A 14,596-nucleotide genomic window follows, 5' to 3' on the forward strand; every position below is an offset into this window, starting at 1 on the left:
CTTAGACATGTTTCTGGAGGTTTTCTTCTAGTTTAAACTCATCTGGAAGTAACCCATTTAATGAGCCTAGTGCATCTTCCTGGCATGAACTGCAGCTTAGTGAGTGGCGATGGTCAGGACATTTGCTTCAAAAGGATGCTTCTGGGTTGAACTAAAACACTAGTGTGAATACATTCTGTATCAAAGACTGACACTACAGAAATGAATGCAGAGGCCGCAGGCAACACTTCTCATAGAGGGCTGCAGATAATGCAAACTTTTAATTTTTTTTATTTATTGGCAACAATTATGCATTTTATTTACTCTTGCTCTAACACTAAGTAATCACATGGACTGAACAGAGGTTTACATTCTATTTGGGAGGCAGCATGAGGGGAATTCTTCTGAAGGAAACCAGAAAAAAAAAATAGTGACCAATCAGCCAACCAACCAAATAAACAAATAAAAAAGCCCAATGCCTTAATGGCCTCATTTATTACCAAAACATTCATATCTCCCCTTGCTATTGCTTCATCTGGCAATGTCTTGCACACCACTGCATCATAGATTGCCTATGCAGAATGAGCACAGGTGACCTGTTTCCATATGATGCTGTGTGAGTGTACATCTGTGTTTCTCCAATCCAATGTGCCCTGACCTTCCTAGCTTACAATTCTAGGGGCTCACATTCTAACTTAAGCCTGTTTGCATAGTGAAATAGTTGTTGTAAGATCCTGTTCAGATTTTGGTGCTCCTTCTGAATTTTCTGCAATTAAAACAAGGGTGGCAGTTTGTTCTGCCCACTTAGTTGGTGAGTGCAGAGACAGTTAATCCAAATACAAACAAACAAAAAGCCACAGACTCAAGCCAGGTGTGAATTTTTTCTGAAAGTGCAGCCTTACTTTGAATTTGGTCTTCATATGGGCCAAAACATCTTAAGATTTATAGGAACACCCAAACTTTTGAAATATTTGAATCTAGAAATGAACATAGCTGCTTCACTTTTTTAATACAATAACAGCCCCTCAGAAAAGTCACTGTAGGGAGCTCAGGCTCTGAGGATTGCTGTATGTGAAAAGTCACAAAGAGAAAGAAACAGAACTCGCCCTAGTGATCACTTCTTCCCTCTAGAGTAACTTAAAACCTTGTAAGCTATGTAGGAATGAAATATATTTATATATATGGGTGCATCACCAAAATCAGAAGCTACAGATCTCTCTGAAGGAGAAACAACTGTCTTCTTTTTCCAATTACTAAGGCATATGAACACTTACACGTTTTATGTTGTATTGAGTACCTAGAAGGACTTGCCTACCTCTTTCTGTAGCTATAATACTTGCCTGTCTGCTCTATGACTTACCGCTAAAGATCTAGCAATGCTTTTCCTTGTACAGATACCAGAAGCAAGCCTGAAAACTGTTTAGTCTTATTCCTAGTACAGCCCTAGCCTGAGAAAAAATAATTTGGTTTGCTCAGCTGGGAAAGAAAAGAGCTCTAGCAGTGTTGAATACTCCTAACCGTCCTGTGTATGGATGACACCCATCTCCTCTTGGGTAAACACAGCTATGCAACAGTACTGATTGTTTCTGTGCTCCTGTCAACACCTCTGGCTATACTGTCTCCTTTGAAGACACTTATGTCTTCAGGCAGTTCCTCTTAGGCACATCATTTTCCTTTTTCCACATGCAAAGACATGTTGCTGAACTCCTTGTGTTTCTTTGTAGCTGTTACATTAAGTAAAGCATGCCAGAAAGAAAAAAAAATGCAGAAACAACCAGTTCTTTGTATTTCAGCAGCTGATGTCCCACTATCTCACTGACTTAACATGGAAAAAGAGCATGTTCTTCCATGGTTGGCCTGCCATGAAAAACTTCCTCAGTCTTGGATACAGTCTTTTTCACTCTTACACATAAATATCATTTCTGTTTCTTACAAATCCAACACATCAGGGAAATGAGAGAGTATGTGACATACTGCTCTACATGTAGGGATTTTTAAAGAATGATTGTCTTGTCAATGGTCAGATCTGTTATATTGTCTGGGAATTGGGATTTTTCCCTCAAGGTATCTTGAACTGTACTTTACAAAGGATCATTGTGTAGTGAAAGATACCATGTTTTCCAAAAAAGATGAGTGAGTCATTTCACAATTACTTCAGTTCTGGTTTTGTGTTCTCCCCTTTTTATCCAGTTAGTGAGCTACATCTACTGAGAAGCAACAGTCATTTTCCCAAGTTTTCTTTAGGAAAGTTGTGTTTTCATGTAGTTGCCAACATAATTCATTTTCACTCCAGTAACCACAATTAGTATAGTTGGCTTCATTGTTAAGGCAATAAACAAAAATATAGAATACTCGGTTTTCTTACTACTATGTCAAAAGCTCTAGATGACCATGGCAAGTCATTTGATCTCAACGTTTTTGTTGCCACCATTTAAATTATGAGTGATGGCACTTACATATTACTTTCACTAGGTTTGCTTATTAAAATGTATGTCCTAAAGGATTAGATAAAATTTTTACTGCTCTTCTACATTTTAATCACAGTAAGACTTTAGTTGGCCCTCTGAAAATGTATGTAAATGTCAGTTAAAGTATACAGGCTCTTTTACATTGATATTCATGACAAAATATGGCCTGTACAGTTACCTGAAGGGCTTTGAAGATCCACATGGTCTTTGCCTTCCAGGTCAATTTTGTACTGCTTTACTCTCTCTTGGCAATTCTGATTTGGTCAGAATCACTCAATCACAGAATTGTAGGAACTAGAAGGGACTTCTAAAGATCATCAAGTCCAACCCCCCAAAAAGAAACCACTGTAACTTAGAACTTTTGAATTTGAAAACATTTTATGCTAGAAATGAAATATCTGCTTACCTGGAATCTAGGAATATTAACTTTAAGTCCAAACTTGCTCTGAACATAAACATGTTACTATGAAGTTTGATCTCAGTGATTGCACTGGGAGGTAAAGATTGACCTACGGCCACCAGTCCAACGATTTGGTAGCAGGAATCATACAAAGACATATCAAGCATATACTGCCGTATCTTCAAATAGCCACTGCAGTGGATCACCTGGCATGAGAAGAAAACACACTCAATATCTGAAGAAAAGGGAGGGGCTGCAAGTCAGCTAACCACCCAGTTCCAATGAGGTTGTAAGAATTAGTGCACAGTCTGTTAAGGCTTCGGAATTGTGGTTAATTTATATATGAAAACTAAAGCACAGTAAATGCAGTTTTTTTATGTACAGCTAACAAGATTAATCCAATATTAAAACATACACTCTTAAAGATTATCTACACTGCTTTCTAGTTTTAATTTTAAACATTCTTAGGTATAAATTTCTTGTTTGTTGATTAACAAATATGGAAGGTGCTATTTTAAATGACTCAGATTCTCTCTCTCACATGTACACATATACAGGTATACAAACATCAGTGTACTTTTAAATAACTTCTTGTTCTGATGAAAAACACACGCTTCAAATAGCCAGTGGAAATTAATGTATCACATCTGTAAAGACTAAAGGTTATATGTGCAAATGCACTGGAAATGAGGTTTAAATGACCTTTTAAATGAACTTTTCAGTCAAGTTCAGATGACATTCTTTTGATATGTGAACGAACCCAGGGTCTTGAGACCAGATTCCTGAATTACAGTATATAATACCTAGTCATAGAAGTGATATTTTCAGTGTTAGCCTGTAAAAACACACAAGGTTATCTAAAGAGAGAGAAAAATAAAAAACCTGGGACTCTTCTGCAAGATAAGATTTATTTAATATATTGTTATGCCTAGAAATTTTTTGTGCTTCTGCCAATTTTCTACTTCAAACAGCAGCAAGGACACTTGTCTGGGCTTTGTGGGGAATCAGAAATACTCTATACACATCCTTCAGATTAATTTCCTTATTAGATTCACTTTTATGTAAAATGTAAAGGAATTCATTTCCAGTATATTTAGAACTCTGAATAACTAACTAAACTGTCACTTATAAATAGATTCCTCCAGTACAGCCTCCTTCCTCACTTTCAATAAGCAATATTAAAACCCACTTAAGATCTTCCAGCAAATCCTACTAATTCTTATGCTATTTCACTACTGAGTTTCTCCTGAACTTGAGCTATTCATATAATATGTTCAATAGTATGTTCCATAATATTAAATTTTTACTCTAAGTACAGTCAGAGAAAATAAATTTAAGCCGACATCCCTCTAAACGAATATATCCTTAAATTCTTCACTCTGTAAACTTGTGATAATAAGGATGTAGACTATGATTCCTCTGATTACTAGCCATACATGGAAAAAAAGAAAACCGTACAGAGATACCACCACTGAAAGCTCTACGTTTTTACTCGATTTCAGGTTCCGCTTTGAGATAGAACAATTTTTGTTAGGAAGAAGCTGAGCAAACAAGGGCTCGTATAATGAAGAATTTTCAGTGTAGCCAGGTAGATAACAATGTAAACAAGCAGATAAATGTCTGGACCTTGAATGTCTTCCTTAAATGAGGTCTGCTTCTCTTGCATGCATTTCTTTTTCTTTTTCTTTTTGAATGACTCAAACAAAACTGATCCTCACCAGGGTGAGGAAGAGTGTATGTGAAAAACTCTTCTCTCCTGATGTTTAAGTGATAAAATTTTACTGTACAGCTATTTACAAAGAGCAGCAAACATGTACTTTAAAGCTGAAAATAAGAACTACTTGTTTGGCAGAGGTTATTGTAGAATGTCAGAATATGCTGTCTCCTTCTGGTTTTACGTAGTAAAGATAAGATTTATACAAGCAGTTGGATTTGAAAAGCTTGGTAGATTAGGACATCTCAAATCCTGAGTTGATATCAGTGTTTATTTATGGCAATATTATGGTTTCATTAATGTTGAGGCAATTCTAGTCAGGCCAGAGAGTGACCTGTGCAACTGGGTGGCTGCTCAGAAAAAGCATAGTAAGATCAAGGCAGAGGGATGTGTGAAGACTTTCAACTTCCTGTACATGGGATCCTGCCCCACTTTTCTCCACTTCCATAAGGGAACAAGACCTGGATGTGCACTCTCTTTGCACCTCATGTGTGTTTTCCAGACCCCAGTCTGGAACATCAGGGGATTGGGATATGGGAATGTGCCACCAAGCAATCTCCAACTCACTGTGTGAGAGTCTAGAGCAACATTACTGAGCAAATCTGCATCAGCACTTTTGCATCTATTCTGATTCTTTCCATCAAAGACTTAGCTTTCAGCTACACGTAGTTAAACCAAGCTAACTAAAACCTGTCTCTTGTATACATGAAAATTAAAGCGTATATACATTACCTTATAGCCACTGCATGTCAATCCTGCATTCCTCTTGGCTAGGACACACTTCATTCTCAGGAAAAATGATCTCTCAATTTCATATTCTGAAAGCATAAACCACACTGCTTATTTATTACTGCAGATTTCAAAACTGCCCATAACATTGTCTTTGATGATTTAACAGAAGTGCCTCTGCTTCAGCCTTAGACAGCAATAGAAGTCAACCACTTTATTTTTCCAGTCAGACTCCACCCTTAGGATTTATTTTACTTTGATGTTAAGATTCTCCATGAAAGCTGTACAAGTCTGAAAATTTCTGATTTTAACTACTCTTCAGAAGGCCATCACCTTGTTTCTGAACAACCAGGTACATGCCTGCATTGCTAAATGGAAGGAAATGTCTCCTTTGGAGGGTAAGTCAACCTGAATACTCTTCAAGATAATAGCAGAATGAAAAAGAAGAATATTTACTGGTTTTTGTTATAATTTGAGAGTATGTAGCTATTCATATACAGAGTGAGGAAATTCTGGCCTCCATATGCTGTATTGTTTCCTGTTGCACTGGCTTCCAAGCTGTTCTTGGTAGAAGTTTCTTAAACAGTGTATTCAAGGGTAAAATAAAGGAAACTTCTGAAGTTAAATATTGTTCAGGTACCCTTGTATTTTCTCCTAAAAAATAAGCTATTAGTCTCTTTAACTGTTAGCTATTCTCTTGAAGAGTTTAGACATTAATTGTTTCTCTGATATTTTATTATTGGAAGTTCAGCATAACACAACTATATTAGGAAAAGAAAACTCATTTGGTGCTTATGTGAATAGAAAAATCAGGGAACTGGAGGGGCTTTCAAATTTGTTGCAGTATCTATTATTTCATAAATTCCCTTAGGGTTTGATACAAAATGCACTGTGATCAGCTGGAGTCTGCTTTAATTTTATTTTACTGTGGAGTTGTGTTTCCGATTTTCGTGCATCCATCATCCGGTTAACACCTCTTAGCCACACCCCTCTGGTGACTGAGCCTCAGACCACTACCTGGAAACCAATTAACTCTTCACATTAAGTTCTGAGTTTAAAGGTCTGAAGATACAACCACAGAAAAAGGACTTGGCAAGAAGGGAAAAGAAATGCAACACACAGTGCATCTCAACAAGTACCAGCCTTCCTTAGTATTTGAATTTTTCATTTGTCTTCCTAATGCAAGTTAGATCCATATGGGGAAAACCAGGCACTCTAAATGATGTGGCACATCTATTATAGACTTCTAAATACAAATGTACGTATTTTGGAGGGAGGAAACTATACAGTACAAATCACTAGTACTGAAGTATGATCTCATGAATGAAGAGTGAATCTGAGATTTAGGTGCAATTCATATATTTTTTTTATATAGACTTTTACAAATTGTACTGCTGCTTGCTCTCTTTCTGCCACAGTCCACCTCACATAAAATGAAGACAACTTTCTCTCTTCAAGGGTCTCAAGGGAGAAAAATGTTAATGTTCAGCAATGAGGATTAAAAAAACTAACATCTTCAGCCATGGACTGAGTTGCTAGTATTCTTATATTCTTTTATTAAAAAAGACGATTAGTGAAACTAGAACCTTTTCAAAAGCCTTGCCACAAGACCCAAAGGACTTCCTTCAGTAAAAACTTGTTCTGGTTATTATTCTTGAGCCTTCTTTAGCTGCTTCATTCTTTTTTAGTCTTTACTGCTTAGAAATAGCTCCAACTTCACTATTCCAACAGAAATAGAGTTATGTTTATAGTGTGATCTTTGCATCTCTGTAAAACTAGTGTAATACTCAGATTGTAAAATAATCTTTCTTTCCTTCATTGTTTAAAATTGGTGGTTATCTCCCTGACTTCAGTATCACAGACTGTAAACAATAAATCCTCCTGAAACACTAGCTCTCTTTACTAGCTACAGGCTATTTAGAAAACCAAGAGAGCAATTAAAACAATTCAGGGTCAAGGATGTTGGGTAGTGTAAGACAGCAGTGTGAAGAAGGATAGAAGAAGGATCATGCCCCAGTAGTAAGTAGTATGGGAAAGGAAGTGTGATGGAGTTGTAATTTAATGGTAGCTGTATATGATCTGTGAGTCTGAAAAGTAATGATTGGTAACTTCATTCTTCTCTGTAATCAGGTGCAAAATTATACAACTATCATTTAATAATTATGTATTTATTAATTTTGGATCACTGAATTATTAGGTTTTACTTGTGTGTTGCTGAACCAACAAACACTGGTCTCTTAAATCAGTTACATCTCACGTCTGCAAACTGAAGAGGAATGAGTTACCCTTGAGGTGACCAGGGTCTCATATAGGAGCTCCTGCTTTGGAGAATTGAGCTAGATGGCATGAAGGTAACTAAGCAAAAGGAGTGATAGCTCATGTGGCCAAGCAGAACCTGGACCCAGCATACTGCTCTTAAACACGAAGAAGCTGAAGGAATTAAAATGTGTTGATGATAAGTAAACCTCCTGGGCCATAACAACCATAACAGAATTACTTAGTAAAGCAATATGCCCCCTAATGTAGATGGATGCAGAGCACCACGTTTTTAACCAGCGAGCAGGGTTTGTTATATGGCAGGTTAAGGCTACTGGTTGTTTCATAGAGCCCAGTGGATAATCTGTAGGTACTACTTTGCATCTCTCATCTTGATTTCAGAGTAAGAATTTAAAAATGCACGAATGTGAACAATGTGAATTAGGGATCATATAAACTGACAGTGAATCCTCAGTGCCCTTAAGCGCAGCAGAAGGCAGGTAGCAAAGTGAAAAAGAACTGAAGAAAATTTGTCATTGTTAAGGTGATTGTGAAATAAAGACTCTTGATATCCTGCTGGATGCTAACACATCTGTCATCATAATGCAAAACTTGAGTTAATCACATCCAGGCTGTACTTGGTGCCTGCTCTGATGGAAAGAATGTAGACAGCAAATGGGGTACTCCAAGGTTTAGAAAGAAAAGAGAGAAGCTTCGTATTCAAATAGAATAAGTCAGAGAAGCTGCAAGAAGAATGATTACTAACACGTGCTCTGTCCTGTTACAGAGGTTAATAACAATAATGTGAAGAGACGTTAGAAATAAAAAAGTGTTCACAAAGGAGGAAAAATGCCTATAGCATAAAGGGCCAGTTTCTGCTGAATAAGTGTAATGGCTGGAAATGTTGAAGGATGCAGCAGAAGTCTCAAATGAATAAAGCAAGAAAAACAATAAATATAAATTGAATACTTCAGGCTCAAATAAAAGGTGAATGTAACTTAAGAATCTTATCAGTCAAATGATTTTATCAATGTCAATTAAGTTCTGAAATACTGCTAACTCGTGTAACTAGGTAAGCAAAGCACTAGCAAACAAATAATACTGAAGAAAAGTATCCTTCTTTAAGTGTTAGAGAATGCCTATGCTTGTCTAATAATGGAAACTTAACCACTGTATTTAATTATTCCAAACATTAACTCCGTGAATGCATTACCATAAGGGATGCATAAGTGAACACCTTTGTGTTAAGTGTTAAAAACAATGTAAAGATATATGTATAAATGTAGAAACTACTTATTTAAACTGAAATATACAGCCTTTTGTTGTTGTTGTTGTTGTTGTTACAGAGAAAAGACTAAACCAATATGTTGCAGGCATCAACAAATGAAGGATAGGAAATAAAATGCTACTGAGTAGACAAAAAATTCTTAAGTAGATCTTCCAGCTGAGTTGGCACAAACCAAGCAACCAGTAACAATCAGTTTTAATTCTTTTTCTCCCACATAAAGCACTGAACAAAAAGTAATCCATTCAAACTCTATGGATATTGATAATTATATGTTAAGAATATAATACAATAAGAATTTTTTTAAACTGGGGACTGAGTGAAATTCGCTATACCTGACTGATATGAGACTTTCATGAAATAGTCTCAAAACCCAGCCACAATGCTATAATTGAAGATGAATTGAATAAAACTATGTTAGTAATGTCACAAGCAGTGTTACTGTATACTTCTACATATACTTTGCCCAATGCAGTAAGGTGAACTCTTATAAGCACTAATGGAGATGCCTTACTATAGAAACAAATGTGGGGAACTGTAGATGATTCTTATACAGCTAATGCCAGAGGAGAAGTCCACAAAATTTCAAGGTTAAGAATGTGAATGAGTGTGAATGTGTGCATCTGTGTAAGGAAAAGGGAGTGGGGAGTGAGGGTTATTCGGGCTGTTTTTTTGAGAATACTGTGGTGTTCTGCTTTTCCTATCCAAGTAGTTTAAGCATCCGTTTTGAAAGCAGCCAGCCAAGTTTTCAAAGGTTTGAGCAGCCACTGCATGGAGAGGGCAAATTTTGCTGCACTGCATGATGAATTTCACTGCAGTTGAATCTCTTAGTGGCATTTCTTTCAAATACCTACTATACCAGAAGGTTCACCACGTATGATGAAATGTATCTGTCTAATTACACCTTCTCCAGCCCTTGCATGTCTATAATTCTGAGAAACAGCTGTGTATCCCTGCAAAAGTTTTTAGTGCAGCTTTCTATATGGATGCGAATACTGCAGCATGGCTCTGTTCCTCCCACCTTAACCCTTACCTTCGTATCAGTATCTATTTTTATCTCTATCTGAATGTGACTTGTTTCCCTCTCCTAAACAATCTAAAAATAGTTGGAAGATCGATCCTTCTCTTCATAAGTGAGTTTTTCAAAGTTTGTACATTCTTTTGTTCAAGTTTTTCAGAAGACAAGTTAAAAAGTATCTCAACATCTCATATAGCTAAAAAAGAAGCCTCTTCCCCTACTTTTAAATTGCTAACTATCCTGAAATGCTCTCGTGATTGCTTCTTGGAAAGAAGACCAAGTGTCTTTATACAGCTCTTAACATTTCCCAGAACTTATTCAAATTGTGTTTATCTAATACAGGAATTAGAGATGGAAAGAGGGGCTTTAGGATTCTTTCTTAAAGTTTACTCTCCCATTTTTGGCATAGTACTTTTCTTGATACAGTTATGTGAAATGTGATCTCAAGTCTATTTATTTTCTGTTCTAGTCATTTCCAGTACTTGTTATAGCTTGGATTTACTCATGATAGCAAATTTCCGGGGGTTTTTGTTGCCTTGTATCAATGTTTAACATTTGAAAGTGATTGTCCTCTCCCCATTGCTCCACAAAGTTCTACTGATCTGAGTGGTTGGTAATACTTGGAAATAAAAACAGATGCATGTAAAACACCAGTTTTTGTCATCATGATTATATACCTCTAGCAGATTACTCCATTCCTTTTTTTTTTTTTTAACGTTTTTATTTTCTATTATCTTCTTCAGAAGAGTTTAATTGAAGCTACTGAGATCCTAACTTTTCTGATTGTCTACTATCAAATAGTTTAATAGGCACTAACTCTGAGGTATCATTTATGAGTTTTATAGGGGAGGCACTACAATTTAGAGCATATATTCACGTCCAAGATAGTAATTCAGATTTGTCATTCTTCATTTTTCAAATTGTGTTTCCTTATCAGATTCGGAGAAATGTTTCTGTTCCTCTAATATATGACTATATGACTTCTAGTCATCTTACAAAGTCTTCCTTTCTGATGTGCTGCTACAACTTAGCTGAGTAAATTACATAAAAGCTATAAATGACACAGAGAGATAGTGGCCTAATTCAAGTCCTACCCCTACTCATCTGTGCACTAATATTTTCACAGAGCTGAAGTACAGCAAATGAGAATGCAGACAGATGTCATTTCTGGTCATACCAAAGATGTATTTCTTTCTCACCACTTTTAACATCATTTCTACAGAGGATGCCATCTCAGTTATCCCTTTTCCTTTCCTATTATATCATGCTATACATTTTTGGCACAGATTAAGAATAAAATAGCCTGTTTGGATTTTACAGATATGTGCCTTTTACCATTATAAACAGCATAAATATCATGGTATACAAAAAGAGTTTTGCTATTTTGAATAAAGAATTTGTGTGTATGTTCACTTATGTTTGTATGTTGCACAAGACTGTCAAACAGGATTCTCCAAGCATTTTCATGAAATTATGATTTCTGAATTATCCATCCCTGGGGGTGCAACTGTGAAATTCCTCTTTGCTTTCTTCTCCATATCTCTTCTCTTTGGAAAGAAAATAGTCAAAAAGTTCTTTGCTTCTCATGCTGCTTGTACTGTGGACTGGGAAAAGATCATTATATTTATTTTTTTACATAGCTTCACCTCTCATGCCTTTATTTTCAGTAAGGAAGAGGCTATTGTTTTACATATCTTTCCCAACATTCTCAGATTTAAACATTACCAAAATATGGCATAACTTTTATATAGAACCATAGTGTAAATTGACATACATATGTACATAAACTGCAACCTGCTGCACCACTGACTGTTTTAAAAATGTATGCCTTGTCTGTCACTATGGAAGATTACAATATAGCATTAAAAATGAGAGCTTTTGTCACAGCTAATGATGTGCCACATCAATTTAAATCTTTTTTCCTGTTGGCTCTGTAGGACAGCTTGTGTGTAATGTCAAAAATCAGTTAAAGTATGGGAAAAAGAAACTATTTCACAATGGCACATCTAAACTGAAGCACGCTGTTACCTGTTTCTGCCTTCCCTCCCACGACTTGTTCAGAGTGCACACACATTCCTTTGGTGTCAAAGCATGAATGTGTGATAAACTGTGCACCATGTCCCTGCCGAATTGTTTTACAGGTCGGAAACATACATAACAGAAGTTCATGTCTGGATGACACTTTCCTGCCCATCCCCCAAACACTGCATATTTTTACCATTTCCATTGGTTATTTTCATTTTATCTCCTCTATACTATAAAAGTTGCACATGTTCTGCTCTTTTTCTTGTGCAATCTGTAAAGCATCTGGGTCCCACACAGCACACCACTGACTCAAAGAGCATGTAAGCTTCTTGGCTAGCTTCTTTTCTTTTCTTTTTTCTTTTTTTTTAGCATAACAAGGCTACAGATTTTGTGAGACACAGGAGAAACAAATGCCACAAATGCCAGCACCTTATTTCTGAATGTAGGTGACCCCAACTTCTAGAACAAGAAAGATGTAAAAGCATCCTCAGAAGTATGCAAATTAGATACTTGTAGAAGGATTTACACAGTTCTAGGGATGTCCTTGAAGCAGGGAATCCAGGACTGACCAACAGGTCAGAGTAAGAAGGCACTTGCACATACATTTGGATGATTTCCCTCAGACAAGTTCAGTGGAGAACCTTCAAATGAGCTAGTAGAAAACCAGGAGTGAGACCGACAAGACTGCTGCACATTGACCACCATCTTCATTATCACTGTGCCAGAAAGAACAGTGCCAGAGTGAGTCTGTGAATACAACTATTCTGTGAAGTGAAATACTGCATGCAAAGGGATATATGAAAACCACATTTCCTTGTTCTTACTTGGTATGTGTGGTCAAAACTGGATTCCAAGTAAAAGAGAAAAAACAGATTATTTACTTTCCCTTTTCCCAAATGCTGTTTCTCTCAAAACATCATATATACACATGCAGGTTACAGGCTGAAGTGTATATCTTTGAGAATACTCAGTCATCTTTTTAATAAATGAGAGATGCCAGTTGAAAGATAAAATATGTATGTCTTATATTGCAAAAATATAGATTTTATCTCCACAGATAGCAAGTTCCTATGCAAATACTAAGTTGGCAACTGAGGTTTGTGGGCAGAATTGGTTTGTTCTGGTAATCTTCTTGCTATGATAGAAAGAAATCTGTTCTGCTGTTAACCTTGTCTTTGAGTTCCAAGCTTGCAAAAGCTGCCCAAATTTCCTCTCCAGTTGGACAGTTTGTTCTGTGCTTTAACAGTATCCAGAATCCTGTCAGTGCTGCTGAGAGTAAATTGTCTCAACTATTACTTCTGTGATCCAAATACAGCATTTGCTAGCATTTCCCTTATCTTCTTCTGCTCACAAGTGATGCTTTCAAACTTTTTTAGAGAGGGAAATCAAAAGGCAAACTCTAACTTGTATTCTGAAGCACTCAATTCTTTCTGTACTGTTCTGCAAATTACCATTGGAAAAAAGAAAGGCTTTTAGTGGGATCCCAACAGTCTTCCCTCTTCTACTTTTGTACATCCAAAATAATAATGTTCTCTAGATTTCCTTACTTTAAAACAACTTCAACATTAGCAACTGGATCATTATGATAAACTGTCCTTTAAAATAGTGTGACAAAATATCTTTCCAAATGGACATTTTTTTTGTTTATCCCCTTATTTTGGTATCAAAGAAAGTGTGAGTAGGGAGGATGGTGTTTCTCAAGAGGAGAAGCATGGACTGGTATTTACATCCTAGCTGGAGAGAAACAGTGCCCGGAAAGCTGGAGAGTCTGACACAGTGCATTCCACACTCCTCGTGTTACCTACTTTATGATTATAATAAGTCATAGAAGAATTACTCAGTTCCTATCAGACAACTAGTATGTCTGATAGCTACAGTATCCCTCTTTCATTTGGTCTATTTTAATAACTTGCTTTTAGTACACCGTGCCTCGATGTACAAGTCAGCAAAGTTAGGAAGCTGTAGATGTTTTAAAGGGTTGAAGCCCCAGAAAAAATCCACATGAAAACAAAAAAAGACACTAAATCAAATCATTTGGCTCCTAGTACACATATGGAAGAGCACTGTCTGATGTCAAATGCCTCTCGGTATTGCTTGCTTGTCTTGCGCAAACTGCAGTGCAAATATCTCTTATTTCTTTTGCTTATATTCAGCTGCAGGGATGACAGATCACTAGTCATACCCAGATTTCATTACCCTGATATTTCATACAAACATTTCCTGCTTTATTCTTACAGATATGGTTCAGGAAGTAAAGCATTTCCCAGTAAACTCATATCTTTGCAACTGTAGATAACAGTTCTGGTACGATCCTCCACATTCAGCCCCTGAAAGTCAGACTACTTCAGATACAATGACAATGCTTATCACCTCAGAACAGTGTACCTATTAATTGCTTCACAACATTTCCATCACTGTACAGCCCACCATGTTAGTACCAGAATGGTTTGCTGCTGAGCTGTAGCAGATCAGACTTCTAGCCTGACTGACATTTAGTTCCACGTAGACGTGAGGTGAGGAGGAAAAAGAGGTGAATTCCTCATGCCTCCAAGATGTTCTGGAGCTACTGTTGAATAGGCAGAAATTGCATGGGCACAACTACATATTAGGTTTTTGCACTAAGCAGAGGAAGATAGGCATCATGCACTGAGTCTGGACAGTCAGTCATAAGGGTAACAACCTTCCAAACTTCCAAGATGGAATAACTGCTGATAACCTATCA

The 14,596-nt window shown here is 36.7% G+C and overlaps 1 protein-coding gene across 1 annotated transcript in view; it reads right to left on the bottom strand.

The window, feature by feature from the left end:
• The window catches only part of SIM2 (SIM bHLH transcription factor 2), a 54,294-nt gene that overhangs the window by 18,302 nt on the left and 21,396 nt on the right, over window positions 1-14,596 (bottom strand). Inside the window, exons 5-6 of the mRNA XM_065741695.1 lie at window positions 5,294-5,379; window positions 2,854-3,053 (exon numbers count right to left, since the gene is read on the bottom strand). Coding sequence (XP_065597767.1) covers window positions 2,854-3,053; window positions 5,294-5,379 — 286 coding nt within the window. The remainder of the gene's footprint in view (window positions 1-2,853; window positions 3,054-5,293; window positions 5,380-14,596) is intronic.

The sequence above is a fragment of the Cyrtonyx montezumae genome, unplaced genomic scaffold, assembly GCF_038088225.1.
Source record: "Cyrtonyx montezumae isolate F1298 unplaced genomic scaffold, pur_monq_1.0 scaffold_3, whole genome shotgun sequence".
Lineage (NCBI taxonomy): Eukaryota > Metazoa > Chordata > Aves > Galliformes > Odontophoridae > Cyrtonyx > Cyrtonyx montezumae.